Here is an 18617-nt window from a genome sequence, read left to right as displayed (position 1 = left end):
AGAACGTAACTAGGGCAGGGGGGGGAAGTGGGTGGCGAAGGTGGCGGCACGCCACAGCCCCACCCCCGGCGGGGTGAGGTGGCTCAAGCCCGGGAAGCTGGGTCCCGGCCCTGTCGTCCCCCTTCCCGGGGGAAGTTGGAGTTTTCCCGGCTTGAGCACTCGACGCAGAAACTTCCTCCGTCCCCCCCTCCCCCTCTCCATGCAGGCGACGCCGAGCGAGGCGGAGGCTGGGGGCGAATCGGCGCCGAGCTGCGTGTCCGTCGCGCGCTCTGATTGGACAGCTGGGAAGCCTGTCAGTTTATTGGCCCCGCTGCTCCCGCCCCGTAGCTCAGGGCAGCCTTTACCCTTTGGCCCCGGCGGGCGCCAGCCACTCAGATCGCTTCTTGTTGGTATGTGTAGCGGCAGTGGCCGCCGACGGAGCAGTCTGAGCCCGACGATGAGGCCGGGGACTGGAGCCGAGCGTGGAGGCCTCATGGTGAGTGAAATGGAGAGCCAACCTCCCTCGCGGGGTCCCGGGGACGGGGAGCGGAGATTGTCCGGCTCAAACCTGTGCTCCAGTTCTTGGGTCTCTGCTGACGGCTTCCTGAGGAGACGGCCCTCGGTAAGGGATCGGTCGGGTAGGGGAAAGCGGCACAATGAAAAACCGAGTCAGAGAAACAGGAAGCCTTCTCCGAAAGGAGAAGAGTGTACCAGGAAGAGCTCCAGATGGTGGGCTACGTCCCAAGGGAGACGGATGGAGGGCGGGAGTGCACAAAGACGGATGTGGGACCTTGGCCTAGACCGACACCTTAGGAAGGTGCTGGGCCCCGGGCGCGCCGTGCAGCCGAGAGCCCTAGGCCGCTTTTATAGTGGGGAACCTAAAGTCTGCAAGACTTTATGGAGAAGCTGCCGTTGTTTGCTTTCTCCGGAGAGGGGTGCGGGTGGTTTGCAGGGGGTGGGGATTCTGTTCGGGGAGTTGGCAGCGGATACTTAAGTTTCGGGCCAGGAACAATGAACGTATATATGTGTATATATACGTACAGATATATAATATTTTAAGTTTTCTAAACGGATCAGTTTGTCATTTGCATTTAGTTTCTGGGACAGATTGGCAGTCTTTGATATTTTAACTATGTTAACATATTTGACTTAGGAACTAGTATATTTGTTTCTTAATGAAATACACTTGGGTACCCACATCCTGTTTTATGACAAAACCTCATCCAAATTAATCTAATTTTAAGTATTATAACCTGGTTATATGTATAAAGGGGACAAAGTTGTGTTCACACTAACAGCTTTTAAGTTGGAGTTTAATACATAGACACCAAGTGTAGACAGTCATTTAGCAGTTGACTAAATCACGGGGTGGGGGGAGCCGGGGGCCGCTGCGGGACTGTAATCCTATAATGGATTTAACTTTTACCTGTTTTGTTAGTTTTCAGGCTCCTTAAAATAGTCACTGTAGTGTATTTTAAGGTTAATATTAGTAGATGCTAATCTAGTAATTTAACCACACATTGACTTAACATTGTGTCTTACGTATTAATTGATTTTTTTTTAGTCACATTTTTAAAGAAATATTCACTGTGTCTTGCTCACTTTTCGTTTTTCATTGCTTTTCAGATGGGGCATCCTGGCATGCATTATGCACCAATGGGAATGCACCCAATGGGTCAGAGAGCAAACATGCCTCCTGTACCTCATGGAATGATGCCACAGATGATGCCCCCTATGGGGGGACCTCCAATGGGACAAGTAAGAATATGCTTCTACTTTGTTTGTTTTTCTTGTATTGTGTCAAGATTTTTAAATGTAGGCCAGTGTTGTACTTTTAACTGTTTAAGGATTAGTTTATATCCACATGTTTACAAACAAGACAAAATAGTGATCATAACTGTAACAAATTTTAAATATAGTAAGACTTGTATAAAAGATTTACTCACTTCCTCAACAAAAAATATTAAAAGTGTCTTTAAACTGGGCGTGGTGGCGCACACCTTTAATCCCAGCACTTCGGAGGCAGAGGCAGATCCATCGTTGTCTACAGCGAGAGTTCCAGGGCAGCCAAGGTGACACAGAGAAACCCTGTCTCAAAAAAATCTTTAAAGTGATATTATATATCTAGGCTCTTTAATTTAGTGACTTTTTCCAGACATGTTGATTGTTAATGGTCTAGGTTAATTTTGTCAAACTGTGTAAATGCATAGTAGCATCAGAAAAATAGTAATTACCGGGGATATTGATTTTAGAATGAATTTTGTTCTTGGAATATCTTCCTCTTGTTGGGTATGGAGGGATTTTTATGCTCTGTTACTAATTCTTCCCTGGACAGTGCCAAATAGGTAGCTCGTTTTCTACCTACATTTCTGCACTCCTACTTGTGAGTTGCCCCTTGCATCTCTAGCACAAACTGTAAATGGACATTTTGTAGGAGTGATGTGGATCAAAAGATTTTAGCTGACTCAGTGACTCTGGTAGACAAAATTTCTATTTCTAAGTTAGAAGTGTTCAAGAAAGGCAAGAGCTTCGGTTTCATGAACAGTGTGTCCTATGGAAGGTTTTATAATACACAGATTCTTGGGCAGGTTGGGTTATTCCATTTGAATGTCTTGATAAGTCATGAAAAACTGATTAACAAAATAATTTTGAAAGCCTGTTGTATGTTTTCTTTTGCTAATGAGTGCTGTTGACTTTGATAATAGTTTAAGCAATGAAGACTAAAGTTACTGGTGAAATTGCAGTGGAAACAGGAGCTTGTTGTGTTTCTCTTCTCTTTTAAGAGTAGAATGGCTCAAGTGGTTTTCTTTTATATTTGGAATATAGCCCTTAATTTTGTATAAAAATTTTTTTTCAAAGGCACCAGACTGAAAAGATACTGCCTACAGGAGTTCCTTATATAAAAGATTCTTTTGCTCTGTTACTCTAGAATAACAGTACTTTACACTCCCTAGGAGATGCAGAGACAACTCTTAATTCCCCTTCTGTACCTTTCATCTCTAAGCAGCACAAAGCTCTTCTTGTTTTCTTGGTAGAGCTGCTCTAACTAAGTAATGAGCTTTTAAAAAATATTTATTCTTTAAATGCTCTGGTTCTTATTTAAAATTAGTTTCTTTCCACAGAAAGATAAAATAAAACAATTTGCTACTGCCAGATGCTTCTCTCTTTTCTGGGGCCTTCTGTTTCCATTGGGCCAGTCAAGGTAAGTTTTGCAAGGGGTTGACCTGCTTACCCTTGCTGTAATGGTGCTCTTGCACTAGCAAACCTGAGATGCCAGCTAGTCATTTTCAGAACAATGCAGTTTTTTTGTTTTTGGAGTAATTGGCATAAGCTGGTCATAGTTTGTTTTATGGCCCCCTTCTCTTTAGCTGTGCCAGTGACTGCCTCCCTAATAAGTTTACTTGTTACTTATATACTTTAGATATTCCAAATTTTGCTTCATGGTTTTCTGCTACTTTTTTTTTCTAGTCTAATATGTTTATGCACCTTTAAGTATACCTGATTATTTAAATGTTTAGAATTCTTTCTTCCTCTGTTGGTCCCTTGAGGGTGATGAATGAATACTTTAGTGTACTAGCTCTGAAAGTCTCAAAGGAATAGCTATTGCTTTCTCAAGATCATTTTCTAGTACCTACTCCACTTCTTACCTAACAAATATGGTTCCTAACATTTGGTGAAACTAGTTAACCTTTTTTCAGTTTTATGAAACCGGGAAAGCATGATAAGCTGAATCCTTAAGGACTCTAGGGCTCCTTTTTAAAGCTCTGTGACCTTTCTCTGAATGACAAACTGATCATTTTCCTACATTTCTTCTGTTAGCATATGCTCAGAGTTATTAATGAACAGTAATTATAATGAAGATAATTGAGAAGTAAGGTGCCTGTATCATTCATGTCCATGGATATATGGTTTTGTCATCTATCTTTTTAAAAGTTTATTAACTTTTTAGATTTTGGGACTGGAAGCTGTATAATCTTCAAAAATAGTTGACTACAGGGTTCCGCGTCCATTGTTTCAGCTAACTGTAGTGCGTATTTTTCCAGAACACAGACAGACATTGCCTTGTTGTATTCCCTATTCAACACATGAAACAACTATTTACTTACCTATGTATAGAGCATATATTAGGTATTATAAGTAATCTAGAGATTATTTAAACTACACAGGATGTCCATAGGTTATGTGCATATATTATGACATTTTGTTATGCAAGGGGCTTACCATCTAGATTTTGATGTGTGCCAAGGTCCCGGAACAGGTCAGTCTTTTGTCAGGTATCCACTATGTTAACTACGTCTAAGTTAGCTTGCTTAGACCAGCTGTAGACTAAAATAGGAAGCAGTCTGTACTTGCTGAATGACTGTGGTCTTTGAAATGTTACTGAATATAACAAGAAATTTTAGTGCTTGTTTATTAAACAACATGAAGACTAGACAGTAGTGATCTAGGGTAAACAGGTTTTACAAAATTGAAATGCAGCTAGTCACTTTAAGAAGTGGTATGTTCAGGGCTTTCTCCCCTCAGAAAATAAACTAGAGTGTTATTTTCTCCAGTTCAGGCTGAGTCTATTAGTAAATACCTAGAAATAGCAAATGTAACAATCATAATATCTTTCAAATTTATCTCAGCTACCTATAATATAGATTAAAGTACCTCCTGATGCACCCGACTTTCTGGGAAAGTCATACTTGTCAATAACAGAATTATATTATATTGCTAGAAGGGACTAACTAATAAATAAACTTTAAATAGTTATGTAACTTTTGGAGTGATCTCTCTCTCTCCTTTTTTTTTTTAAGAATTTACTGATTTTTTTTTCTGCTAAGTAACAATATTAAATACTTTCCAGCAGAAATTTCTGTCAAAATACAATCATATATAAGGCTGTCTTCCTCCATATCCATTCAGAATGAAGCATGTTTTGTCTTCAAAGTGTTTTCTTGTCCTTTTTCTTTCTTTTTCCTTTTTGTATATGCTTTCCAATCACCAAGAACATTAAATTATGCTATATTTATAGACTGAGTTTTGACTGTACCCAACAGAGTCCTCTTAGCTGATTCACTCTTCCTTGAATGTTTTTTTTTTTTTCTCCTCTTTTATGGAAAGAATAAAATTAAGTCTTGAGCTTCCTTCCAGATTGAACAGCTTGTGGTATCAACTTTCTTGGATTGATACAGAAATAAAATTCTTTGTAATTAATTATTTAAGTTGGGGGTGTGAATTTTTGACAGTATACAGTGAGTAATTACATTTTACAAATGAATTTGATTTTATTTTAATGCTAAGTAAGACAGACTAGACTAACAGATCTTTAACAGCCCAGGTTGTCCCATTCCCATCCCTGGGATACTCAACTGTTTTTGAGCTGGTTTTCTTACTTCAAGGTTGCCATCTCCTATCAAGAAATATAAAGTAAAATGTATTTCTTTGTTCAATAAACTCCATTGTTTTTTTTTATATCTGTGGTCTAATAAGTTAAATTCCACAGCTTAAGTTTCAAAGATCTTCTGTAATACATGCCAAAGCAAAGAGTGATGCATGTTTTCGTACTAATCTTTTCATGGTGCCTTAAATGATTGGCTCTTGACTTTTTAAGCTTATGCTGCTGTATTTGCCCTCTTGCTTTCAAGATCACTGCCACCATGACATCTTTGCTTGCCTAAATTATTTCCTCAGAAATAATTTTGAACAATGTTTACTTTCTAAGTTATTTAACACCTATTTGATATGCTTGGAGTTTTTACCATTTTATTTTGGCACTTAGTGACATTTTCCTCCTTTATTTTTTCTGATTTGCTATTTTCCTAACAAGTAATAGATTATAAACTCTTGCAGATCAAGAACCAAGTTAATCTTGTTAATAATTCTGTAGGTGCTGAGCACAGTTCTTGGTACATTGTGGGTGCTCAGTAATACTTGTTGAATGAATGAAACAAATAGATACTATTTCCTACAATGTAAGCTAGAAAGTAACTGTTCTCTGTGTGCCTAGAGGTTACTTGTGACTTTACATTGTCCCTGTGTTTAGTATCTGAATCTTTATTGCTTTTTCATTTAGCAAAAACAGATGAAATGAAGAAAATAAGGGATTCCTTTCTCTCTCCCCCTTTTCTGAGTAAAGAAATCTAAATACTTCACTTGATGATAGGGACATGTATTTCTAGCTGTATCATTGAGAATAAAATCTTGTCATATACATCTTTATAACATAAAAGGTGATTTGTAATAGAGGTTTCCAGAGATTAATATATTAAATTTACCTTACTGATGAATTGCTTATTTTACTTTTTATATTAGCTAGTTGTAAAAAGGCACACAATAAATTCTTGAATCTAGGTCATTTCTGTGCATTTACATTTCTGAAGCAAATATTTTTCTTTATAAAGAATATTAGCCTAGAGCAAATATTGTCTTCACTTTTATACTGTGGTTATACTTTCACGGTTTTTACTAAGACTACAGATGTACTTATTTCAGTTACAATTAGAGGACAACTTATTTAAATATGAATTCATCCTAAACTTGAGATACAGTAATCTTTTTGAAGTGTTTAATATTTGGAGTAGTCTAAGAAGACTATCTCAGAAAGAATGAATCTCTCTCTCTTTGGGATGCACAAAATACTGTTATTGGGAGGTCTTGAAGGAACCTTTTAAAACAGATGGTAGGTGTTTGACTGTCTTCATCACCACCTTTCCCTAGCAGCATCTTATTCATAAGAAATACTGCTAACACGTAGTAAACATTCTAATACACGTGTGTATTAGAGGATCCCTCTCCACCCCGTTTTCTGTGTTTACCTGTACCTGTGGAAGAAATGGACCTGTCTTGAAGGTTTATAAGTAAGAAGGGTAGATATGTCCTCTTGTTGACGTTGTTCATTTGCTTATCTTATACCTTCATGTTTCTTTTTGTCAGACATCTAGGTCTCTTATGAACATTCTTAGTGTAAATGTGCAATGTGTAGCTTGCTCTTAAAAGTCTCCCATCATGTGTGGAGTGACTGGCAATACTGAGTGTGGGAATATTCCTGGGCACTTACAAATGTTAAGAGATATGAGGGGTGGGTTTTTGTATTTTTTTTTCTTTCTCTAATCAACCTAGCATCTGTTACTTTTCATCTATTTTAAGCAATGGTTAGTTCTAATTAGCAGTTAATAAAGATGTAATCATTTGCTTTGGTAAGCTTAAATCTATTTTTTTCTTAGTGTGCTCAAAGTGCAAATGATTTCTCTGAGTGGGTTTCTTGCTCTATATTTAGATGTACAAATACTTTGTATTATAGTTTCCTATAGTATTCAGTGCAATAATGGCCCAGTGACATAGCTGTCTTGTGATCATAGCAAAAAATCTTGCCCATGTTTATATTAAAAGCTATCTCACACAAGTCATGTATAATGCATGATACTTGAGTTAGTAATGATACTAATAGATTATTGCTGGTTGGTATACTAATAGATTGTAGTTGATTTGTGTACTAATAGACTATATTGCTGATTTACATGTTTACTATGCTATTTTTATGGGTTTACAATGTACTTCACTTACAAAAACAAATTCATTGTAATAAAAGTGTCATGTTACATCTAGTTTACTAGACCTGTTGATAAAATCAAAAGCGTTACAATCAGTGATTGGTCTGTATCAGCTAGAATTGCATATGTACACCATGCATAATAACAAAATCATGTGTTGTATTTATTAGCGAGTGTGTCTCTGCATGCTATATTTAATGTTGCAAATTAACCTTTTCATTACCAACAGTATAAAGACACTTAGATGTAATATTGACTCTAACTTGAAAAACTGAAAAGGGTATATAATAGTCATATGTTCCAAAGGCTTTAGATGATGTTTGATATAAAATTTTAAAACCCTTAATTTTTGTAAAACTTGAAATCCTATTTTCTGTTTCTCTAATTGAATTTAGAACTTAAAAACATAATGGTACTCATTTTCATTCAACTACATTTCTAAATTTATGTTGCCTGTTATAAAGGATTATAATTCTGTATAAGCTTTGAAAAATTCATATACCTTACTGAATTTAATCCCCTTTTCTGAAACTGAGTTGGCTCTATTATTCTAGGTTATATTTGGTAGCTGGATTGTTTAGGGAGTTAAATGAACTGTATACTAACATTGCAGAGCCAGCATTAAGTTTGATACTAAATCTGGGATTGACTTCTTATTACATGTATTATTGATTTCTATTAACCGTAAAAAGTTTTTGCTGTTCATTATATACCTTTAATGAGGAAAACAAAACAGCAACAACAAACCCCTGAGAAATAAACAAGGAATGACTGAGGGAAAGGGTTACATAGAAGCTTCCTTCATTGTAAAAGGTTAAGAACAGTGATAATAAAGTACTGTTGGTTGATCTTATGTTTTCAGGTGCTGCACATAGATTCAACCATTGATCATTCAAAAATATTTAGAGGAAGATTTATGTCTATATCGAATGTTTTCAGGCATTTTTGCAATATAAAAACTGTAGCATGTCATAGTTATTAAGTAATACAAGAATTCTAGATATTTAGAATTTACCAGGATTCTGCATAGATTATAAAGCATTTGTAGATTTTTGTTATCCTTTAGGTGGTACTAGAACCATGATACTGTGAGACAACTAACTCTAGTAGCTGTTATATCTTTGGTTGAGCAGTATTTTTAATTGCTTTGCATTCATTTTTGCATTTCATTGATTACAATAAATACTGTCAGGTCACATTTTCCTATTGATGAGAAATTGAGGTCTAGAGAGGTCAATGTCAAAACAGTCCAAGATCCCAAAGCTGTTAAGTAGTCAGGCTAGGATAGGAATTCTGCTAATCTGACTTAGTATCTGTGCTGGGCTGCTTCTCTGTTTAAAATTCTAAGATGTAATCGAGTTAACCTCCTCCGAGCATGAAGGGTGGCTATAAAATGCTCTGTTATTGGGTATGTATGTTCCCAGGTTTCCTGTGGATTCCTGAAACTGAAATATATACCTGTGTTTACTGTTTTTGTTTTTTTCTTAAATGCCCTGCTGTGTTGAAATACATTGCTACAATTTGTCTGTCCTTAGAAAGGGGTCCTGATAACTCCTTTGCATTCTCGCTATACTTAGGTTTGGAGCGTTACTAAGTAAAGTGAGAGTTCCTTGAAGTTGTACACACACAATGTTGCTAAAGTTTTCATGTAATATTTTCAGACCTACATTGACCATTGGTTACTGAATATGTTATGCGAAACACAGATAAGAGGTGGAAGGGAATACTTCACTTACTTTTTAATTTCTAAATTCTGTAGGTTATATTTAGTAAACTAAACCAGGCACAGGGAGTTGTCTTAGTAAATATTTTCTAACAAGTTATAAAAATATTATATATATATCAGAAACTATATTGACTTCATATTGTTTTGTTTTTTAATTTGTTTTTTGTTATTTTGAGATAGGAACATCTGATCCCTTGTGCTTGGACTTACAGATGATTGTGAGTCTCCATGTAGGTGCTGGGAATTGAACCAGGGTTCTGGAAGACCAGTCAGGGCTCTTAACTGCTGAGCCATCTCTCCAGCCCCTTGTTTAATTTCTGTAGCATCCATTCTGCTTTTATTAGTGTTATTTTTTTATTTTTAAAGTACACAAAGTAGTAAATAAAACACTTATTTATATCTAATTATCTGGAATGGTAAGAGTAATTGAATAGGTTGTGTGGTAGGCACTTGTTTTTACTCACTGATTTATTGTCCTCAAAATTTTGCTTCTTCTAAGTATCTACCCAGTACTGGATACTTAATATAAGCCCTCATGTATAACAGACAAGTGCTCTACTATTAATTGTATATCTGCAGTTGTATTTTTGTTTTTAGGCAAGATCTTGTTGGGTAGGTTGTCCATACTTACTATGAATTTTTGTTTTTCCTTCCTTGGCTAGTAGGGATTTACTAAAAGGGTTATTCACAATACCTGGATTGAATACATCCTGAAAAAAAAAACCTTCCCCCTTCTCTTTAGAAGCATTGGCTCTTACTCCTTTGATTCGCTTTTCCCCAAACCCTGTGTATCTGATCTTAATATCTAAAAGTTTTATTTATTATATAGTACTTTATATATTGGCTAAAGTCATAAAAATGGAAAAAGTAACATGTTTTGATTTTATAATACATTTCACATTAAGCTAATGTGAATGATCATTTGTACTTAGAAAATTATGTGTTTTATGAAATTGTTGTGGCACTATCATAGCAACTAAGATAAGAATTTTTCCTTTTTAGCAAATATCATTTTATGGAATTTAAAGATGTAACAATTGGGGGGCGACTCCCCAAATAGAAAATCTAAAAGGCTTCACAGTTAGAGCTGGCTAAACCCTCCATGTGATGCAAGAAACGTTAACTAACTATGGCAAAGACAACAAAGAGACTTGGCTATCTCAGTTTTGGTTTTCGAAGAGAAGATAAACCAATGCTTAGGATTTAAAACACAGGCCACTGTTCTTTAAGTTTAAAGCCTGGATTACTTTCATTAACACTGTGATGTTAAAACAGCAAATAGATATCGACTAGTCTCAAATTGGGGGTGCTGTCAAGAATTATGAAATTATATGAATTATATGAAATATAGTATCCTGAATACTGATGCTCTTTTGTTTCATATACCATCAGTTTTACTTGTAGAATTTAATTACATAAAATTTTAAAAGCTCATAGGTAGCCCTGTCAGGTAAAGCAAGTGTAACTAGGCTCTGCCTACCAGGACTTACGGAAAATGCTGAAAAAGACTGTGGCTCTGTATTTCCTATCATCTTATTTTCTAACCATAACTGAAATCCACATTCATGAACCATTTAAAAGTGTTTTGAAATGTAAGAAATAGGAAGGGCAGTGAAAAAAACAACTCTTATTTATATGATTTGAATATTTGCTGTCTCTTTGATCTGACTGAAATTTTGCACCTCTATTATAGGAATTTTGTGACTTTTTTTAATTGCAATTTTTTTTTCGAGACAGGGTTTCTCTGTATTGTTTTGGAGGCTGTCCTGGAACTTGCTTTGTAGACCAGGCTAGCCTCGAACTCGCAGAGATCCGCCAGCCTCTGCCTCCAGAGTGGTGGGATTACAGGCCTGTGCCACCAACGCCCGGCTTTAATGCGATTTTTGATAGTTCAACTTAAGTTATAGTAGCTTGCTCAGTCTATTGATACTATGAATGGTCTCTTAAGTTAGTGGAGATTTTTCTTCTTATTCTACTTATTTTTTTAACTGTACTTTTTAAAAAGTATTTTTTGTATTTTATGTTAAGCTTCCACTTCACAAATTATCTTAGGATTCTAGTTTGGAATGTAGCTCCAGATAGATAGATAGATAGATAGATAGATAGATAGATAGATAGATAGATAGATAGATAGGTAGATAGGTAGATAGGTAGATAGGTAGATAGGTAGATAGGTAGATAGGTAGATAGATAGGTAGATAGGTAGATAGGTAGGCAGACAGACAGACAGACAGACAGACAGACAGACAGACATGCCACTTTAGATTTTCCCATTGTGCTTTTGAAGTGCTTTCTTGTGACAAGTTACCTATTCAGTTTACTGTTGTTTCCTAAAGCACAGGTGAGACATGAATCTTTGAAGGGTAGATGGTTTTGGAAGCGAACATAATTCTTCTTTGTTTGCTGCTGCTTTTTTCCAAGATGTATGCTGTTTCTTTAATCTCCTAGTTAAGTTTTGGAGGTGTTCCTGCTTGTTTTCAAATTCTGTGCTTTTTATGAAAATATTGTTTTGACCATATGTTTCCAAGTAACCCATCACATTCTTCTAATCAAAATTTCAGTCCAGAAGTTTAAATAATTTTAGTCCTTTTTAAAAATCAGTTAACCCCATGCAAGTCCACATGCAAGCCTGTTTTACATTGAGTTTTAACAAGTAATAAAACTGCACATGGAGCTTGGTAGTGGTGGAGCACACCTTTAATCCCTACACTCGATCTGCAGAGACCGTTCGAGGCCAGCCTGGTCTACAGAGTGAGTTCCTCTACAGCTGTTAAAGCTGGACAAGCACCAAAGCTACAGAGAAACTCTGTCTTGAGAAACAAACAAACAAAAAAAAACCCTGCACATATAATCTTTCCTAATTTTATATTTTAATATTGAACAATGCTTATACTTTTCCTATTTTTTAACTTGTTCATTTATTTAATTTGAAACTTGACTAACCAGTTTCCATGTCCAGTACCTATGGTTATTACAGTTATTGTTACCCTACAAGTTTCTCAGATACTTTTGATACTCCATATTAAAGTCAGAATTCTAATATGGGACTACATATTTTATTTTATGTAATATAGATGAATATTGGCTCAAATCCTTTAGAAAATTTTCTGAATTTTATTCATGCTTAGTACGTTTTCAGATTTTAATTGTAGTCATTAGTAGACTAAATTTTCAAACCAGTATGTCCAGTTATTTATGTAATTTATATATATAGCTTAAGATTAAAGGGGTTTACTTATATTTTAAGTCAATGTTTAGATCTTATATTGTGAAAAGAGCCAGATTACTATAAAATTTTATTCAGTACAGATTAAGAATAAAAGGTGAAAATACTGAAAAATTTTGTCTTATATTCTCTTGTTTCAAAGAAAGAAGAAACAATGTTCAATTAAAAATAAAAGTAAACAAGTTTAAGTTAAACTAGTATAGTCTGTTCTTCTGAATTTATTTAAAGTATTTTTTACCATAGAAATGAATTATGGTGTAGGTATTGGAACAGGATCATTATAGAATACTTCATTCATTCAACAAGCACTTACTAAGCATATTATTCATATAATACAATAGCATAGTTGTAATTTATATTCTTGAACTATATCTACAGTCCTATAAAGTGTCTTGCTCTTACATGCTGACCATTTTTTTAACTTTTATTTTAGATGCCTGGAATGATGTCTTCAGTAATGTCAGGAATGATGATGTCTCATATGTCTCAGGCGTCCATGCAACCTGCCTTACCGGTTGGTAATCTTGTGAAAATAATTTTGAGTTTTGATTTCTTTCATATATGAATACTGTGCATGTACTTTATAGGCCACCCCAAAACTAAAATGAATGAAAATTGTAATTGAGCATTACATTGCAACATACATACATGTTCAATGATTTAATTAATTCTGTAGTAAACAAGCCATTTAAACAGGTTGTGAGAGAAAACCAATGAGATTGTCTTGTAATATTTTCAGAGGTGACATTTTAGTTATTAAATGCTAGTAAAAAATGATATTCAAGTTTACTTAATTTGAAATCCCCATTTTATTGAAACCTATTGCAAATTAACTTAGAATGTTTTTGAATAGACTTACTGTCATACTTAGATAGTAATTTGATGATACATAAATAACCATGATATTAATGTTTATGTATGTTGTCTTTATTTCCTGAGAGCCTGTTGGTTTTAATGAATGGGTATGGCATACTTTGGAATAGTTAAGATTTTAGTGTTTTAATCAAACTAGTATATTTACTAATGTTTGCATTTACTACACTACAAAAATATCCTGTGGAGTCCAAGACCCTGTTTCTAATATATTAGTATTGGTAAGTTTTGTTGATTAATTAATAAGACTTGATTTTCAGAACTTTGTAGATTTTAGAATTTAGAGGAAAGGGTTGTAAGTCTGCATACAATTGATAACCATGTAATATCTTAAAATGCTAACATTGCCCCAACTTTATTGATCTCTTGAAATGTATAGCAAGCCTGAGAGTTGAAACCACTAGAAGTTTTACAGTTGTTAAGCTTATAGATTATCCATGGAACTGATTCATTATACCTTTTTTTCTATAAAATGTAGTTCAAATGATTTGAATGGTAATAATTTTATTTCTCTTTTTGCAGCCTGGAGTAAATAGTATGGATGTAGCAGCAGGTATGTCTACGGTGTATGGTGGACTTCATTATAACAAGGAATGAAATTGGTTATCTGGGGCTGAAGAGAGGGTTCAGTAGTTAAGAGCACTTGCTATTTTGTCAGAGGACCTGGCATCCATTTCCCATTGTCACATGGTTAACAACCATTTATAATTCTGGCTTCACAGGGATCTGATGACTTCTGGCCTCCTCCTCTGGCATCAGACATGCATGCGCTGTACATACATGTATTCTGACAAACCATTCATGCACCTAAAATTAGACAGTTTTTTAAACTGATCTTTATGACTGGTTAATATGTTCTCAAAACCAAAAGGAAACAGATAGCATTTATAATTGTTTTCTTAAATCAGATATATTAAGTGCAAAGTCTTTGATTATCATAATTTTCATATTTTGCAATTATAAGTAAATACTTAGAATTTATATTGAAACATTTGATCTGAATTTCAGTATTTAACAATCCTGTCAACATAATCAGGGCTCAGAGATTATTTGTACAATGAATGAACTCTAATGAGTCCATATTTCTATTTCTACTTAGGGAACATAGGAAGAAGTTGTAGCTTCACTTGGTAGATGTGAAGTATCTTCTTGTCATGGACTTGTGGGCTACTTCACAGTCATTTTTGTTGTTGCTACCCCCTTAGTCTTTGAAGTCAACTTACTTTTCAAATGCTTTGGTTCTATTGTTGATACTCATAGCTAATTGAATGCTTTCCATATATGTGAACCTTTGTGTTGTTTTAATCTTTGCTTTTTCTTTTACTTAAAATTATAAGTTGACTAGTTTCTAAAGTTAGACATTATTTATGAGTTTTGTCACTACCAAGCACCTGAAAATCCCTTACATTATAAAGGGTTTCGTGTGTGTGTGTACATATATGTGTATATATGGTAGTTTAGGGCACTAACAAAACTTTCTGCAATAGTGGAACTGTTCTGTAAGCTATACATACTATCATATGGTTGCTGCTAGCTAATAATCGAGTATGAAATTTGGCTAGTATAATTGAGGAACCACTTTTTAAAAAGTTATTTATTTATGATTTAAATTTTAAGCAGGAGTGTGTGGTGTCTCAAGGGTACTGTGAGACACAATAGCACATGCATAGGATCAAAGTAAATGAGTTTGGCAAAAGTTAGAAAATAGAGACATTATTATACTTTAATAGCATACATAAGAAAGAAAGGAATTTTTTTTTTTTGGTTTTTACGAGACAGGGTTTCTCTGTATTGTTTTTGAGGCTGTTGGTCCAGCCCAGCCTCGAACTCACAGAGATCCGCCTGCCTCTGCCTCCTGAGTGCTGGGATTAAAGGCGTGCGCCACCACCGCCCGGCTAAGAAAGAAAGGAATTTAAGTGAGATTGACAGAGTAGCCAGAAAGCAAGGTGAATGTTTTTCATTTTGGCAGCTGACAGTTAACTTTGGAGATTGAAAATGCCTTATGTTATTGATGTTTTATTTGTGGAATGGTATGCAAGTAAATAGGTAATATGGGACTGCTCATAAGCTAAATAAGAATAGAAAGAAAGAAAGAAAGAAAGAAAGAAAAGAAAGAAAAGAAAGAAAGAAAGGAACTGTTAAAGAACACTTCACTTATTGTAAATATTTTGTCTTTTAGGTGCAGCATCTGGTGCAGTAAGTACTGTTTAAACCCCTATTACTTGCTTTCTTACGTTTTGTTTTTTAACATTCATTGATCTTGTTTTCTAAAGATTATGTGCTAAACCAGTCCTTAGTTTTCCATGGCGATGTTGAAACTTGAGTTAGGAGTGATTTTTTTTTCTATAACTGTTTCAAAATACTAAGGCCAATTGCTTTTAGAAAGAAATCAGGTTTTGGCTTCCTGATTGACTATGATCGAAACACCACCAGCATGCAGATTTTCATAAAGACCCTTATGAAAAGACCCTTGAGGTTACATCTTCAGATGCTATAGAATATGCAAAAACCAAGATCAGGTTCAGGAAGGATTTCCTCCTGATCTGCAAAGCCTGCTCTTTGCTGGTAAGCAGCTGGACAATGCCATGCTTTGTCTGACTGCAACATTCAAAAGGAGTGCCCCTTTCATCCTGTGTTGAGACTCAATGGTGGTGCCAAGAAAAGGAAGAAGTCTCCCAGCATCCCCAAGAGGACTAAGCAGAAGAGAAATTCTGTAAGGTGGATGAAAATGCAAAATGAGTTGCCTTTGGTAAGAGTATCCCGATGGGCCGGGCGGTGGTGGCGCATGCCTTTAATCCCAGCACTCGGGAGGCAGAGGCAGGAGATCTCTGTGAGTTCAAGACCAAGCCTGGTCTACCGAGCGAGTTCCAGCCAGGACAGGCTCCAAAACAATACAGAGAAACCCTGTCTCAAAAAAAACAAAACAAAAAAATACTAGTTTGGACAAAACCAAGAAACTATAGAAAAATGGTTATAACTGAGAGGTGGGATAGCGAATTCTAGTTTAGTATTTTGAAGAACCTCATATTTCTGAAATGGCTATACTAATTTTCATTCCCTGCAATTTCCCATACAACCTTGACAACATTTATAGTTTATTTATCTTTATTTCTTAATAATTCCAATTTTGACTGCCAGGAGTTAGAACTTCTTTGCATTTTCCTCTTAGCTAAAGGATTGAGTTATTCTCTCATATATTTATGGGTCTTTTGTACTTTTTAAGAATTGTGTGCTTTCTAGGTATGGTGGTACATGCATTTAATCTAAGCACCTGGAAGGCCAAGGCAAGTGTCTCTCTGTGGTGGAAGCTAGCCTGGTCTACATAGCAAGTTTCTGCATAGCCAGGGCTACACAGGGAGACCGGTTTTTTTAAAAAGCAACAAAAATGTCTGCTCAGTTCATTTGTTCACTTACTTATGGTACTATTTTTTAGTGTTTAATTTTGAGTTCTTTATGTATTCTAGATCCTTGCCTGTCTCTGCCTCCTGAGTGCTGGAATTAAAGGCGTGTGCCACCACCACCCCAGCAGAATTAGAATTAGTTAATGGCTCTATTATTAAAATCAACCCAAAGCTTGAACTCAATCCCCACTGAAATCTGAAAAACTTCAAATTTCTTCAAAGAATTCTACAATTCGTAGAATATCCAAAACACTCTTCAAAAATCCCAGCTCTCTGGAGTGAGAAGAAGGCAATCTCTGAGTTCCAGGACAGGCTGGTGTGTGAAGCTAGTTACAAGACAGACTCCAAGGCTACACAGAGAAACCCTAAAAAATTCAAAAACAAACAAAAATTTAAAAGCCAGGCAGTGGTAGCACATGCCTTTAATCAGAGGCAGGTGGATCTCTGTGAGTTCAAAGATCAGTCTGGTCAACTAGAGCTAGTTCCAAGATAGGCTCCAAAGCTACACAGGAAACCTTGTCTCAAAAAACCAAAACAAAAAAACAAATTCTGTGAAATGAAGAATATAAAAGGTCTTTCTGTCTTCTGATGTCTACTGTTTCTTCAGTGTTACACAAGGTTTTCATTGTAAAGATATTTGACTTACATAATTGGTTGTATTCCTATTTTATTTTGTTTTGAGGCTGTGGTCTATAGGATTGTTCTCCTAATTTATTTCTCACATGTGCTCACTATTTGTATATAAAAAATTACTATGTAATGCTTAGTATATGTAAAATCTAGTAATTTTTGCGAGTTCATTTTGCACTCTATTGTAAATGTCGTGTCTAAGTTTTCTGGTGGAATCTTTCGAATCATTTATAGGGTTATTTTCAAATAGGAATATTTGATATTGTTTCCTTTCTGTACTTTTTATCTTACTCTACTACTAAGAATGCAAGCATTTGATTGAATAAAGGTGGAAAGAATTGACACCTTTTTTAGAAGAAATATTTTTGAGATTTTCTTTTCATCTAATTGGGCTTTATATGTACCATATATATACACTGTTTATATTGATGTATGAGTTTGATGCTAGTCTGGTCTATAGAGCATATTTCAGGACAGCCAGCATGAGTTCCAGGAAAGCCAGGGCTACATAATGAAACCTTGTCTTGGAAAACTAAAAAGAAAAAAAAGTTTGTTTATTCCCATTCCATAAAAGCCCTTTCAGATTCAAAAGAGTTCTTTGGAAACATTTTCTTCATCTCACTGATTGTAGAAGTAAATGTAAATTCCATGACAAAGCTGTTAGAATGTTTGAAGAAGTGGTTAAGTTGGCAAGAGATCCGATATTACATAATGGACTTAGTAACTCTTCATTTAATTTTTGAAGTGTTGGTTATATCTTACGTTGTTAACCATTTGGGGGAAGACTTGAACCATTTCTGTTGATCATACCTGGCTGCAGGTGTTTGAGATTTTTTAGTGCAGTTATAAAAACTGCTCATCAGTTTGATGAACATACTTCTCAGATACAGTGGATTCATAAAGCTGTAGTAGATCAGCTCTGCAACAGACTATCAAACAGTGACCAGGACCATTTTCCATACAAACTTGGCATTAGAAAGTACATTAGGACTTCTGGTTCTAACCATCATGTGTGGAGTGACTGGCAATACTGAGTGTGGGAATATTCCTGGGCACTTACAAATGTTATAGATATGAGGGGTGGGTTTTTTTGTTTGTTTGTTTTTTCTCTAGTCAACCTAGCATCTGTTACTTTTCATCTATTTTAAGCAATGGTTAGTTCTAATTAGCAGTTAATAAAGATGTGATCATTTGCTTTGGTAAGCTTAAATCTATTTTTTTCTTAGTGTGCTCAAAGTGCAAACTGA

General features: G+C 35.4%; 1 protein-coding gene across 8 annotated transcripts in view; it reads left to right on the top strand.

The window, feature by feature from the left end:
- Window positions 1–23: 23 nt before the first annotated feature.
- Window positions 24–18617, top strand: part of Prpf40a (pre-mRNA processing factor 40 homolog A) — a 46346-nt gene continuing 27752 nt past the window's right edge. For 2 of the 8 annotated variants that reach the window (XM_040745352.1, XM_013112635.3), the window contains exons 1-5: window positions 24–601; window positions 1606–1737; window positions 12900–12980; window positions 13862–13892; window positions 15519–15535. In XM_040745352.1, coding sequence (XP_040601286.1) covers window positions 200–601; window positions 1606–1737; window positions 12900–12980; window positions 13862–13892; window positions 15519–15535 — 663 coding nt within the window. In that variant the 5' untranslated portion in view covers window positions 24–199. The remainder of the gene's footprint in view (window positions 602–1605; window positions 1738–12899; window positions 12981–13861; window positions 13893–15518; window positions 15536–18617) is intronic. The other 6 variants (XM_040745357.1, XM_005068968.4, XM_040745354.1 and 3 more) reach the window with 5 other exon arrangements.

Source organism: Mesocricetus auratus, unplaced genomic scaffold (assembly GCF_017639785.1).
Source record: "Mesocricetus auratus isolate SY011 unplaced genomic scaffold, BCM_Maur_2.0 Super-Scaffold_100004, whole genome shotgun sequence".
NCBI lineage: Eukaryota > Metazoa > Chordata > Mammalia > Rodentia > Cricetidae > Mesocricetus > Mesocricetus auratus.
The sequence above is the reverse complement of the archived record's forward strand: the minus strand, read 5'-3'. Positions and strand labels throughout refer to the sequence as shown.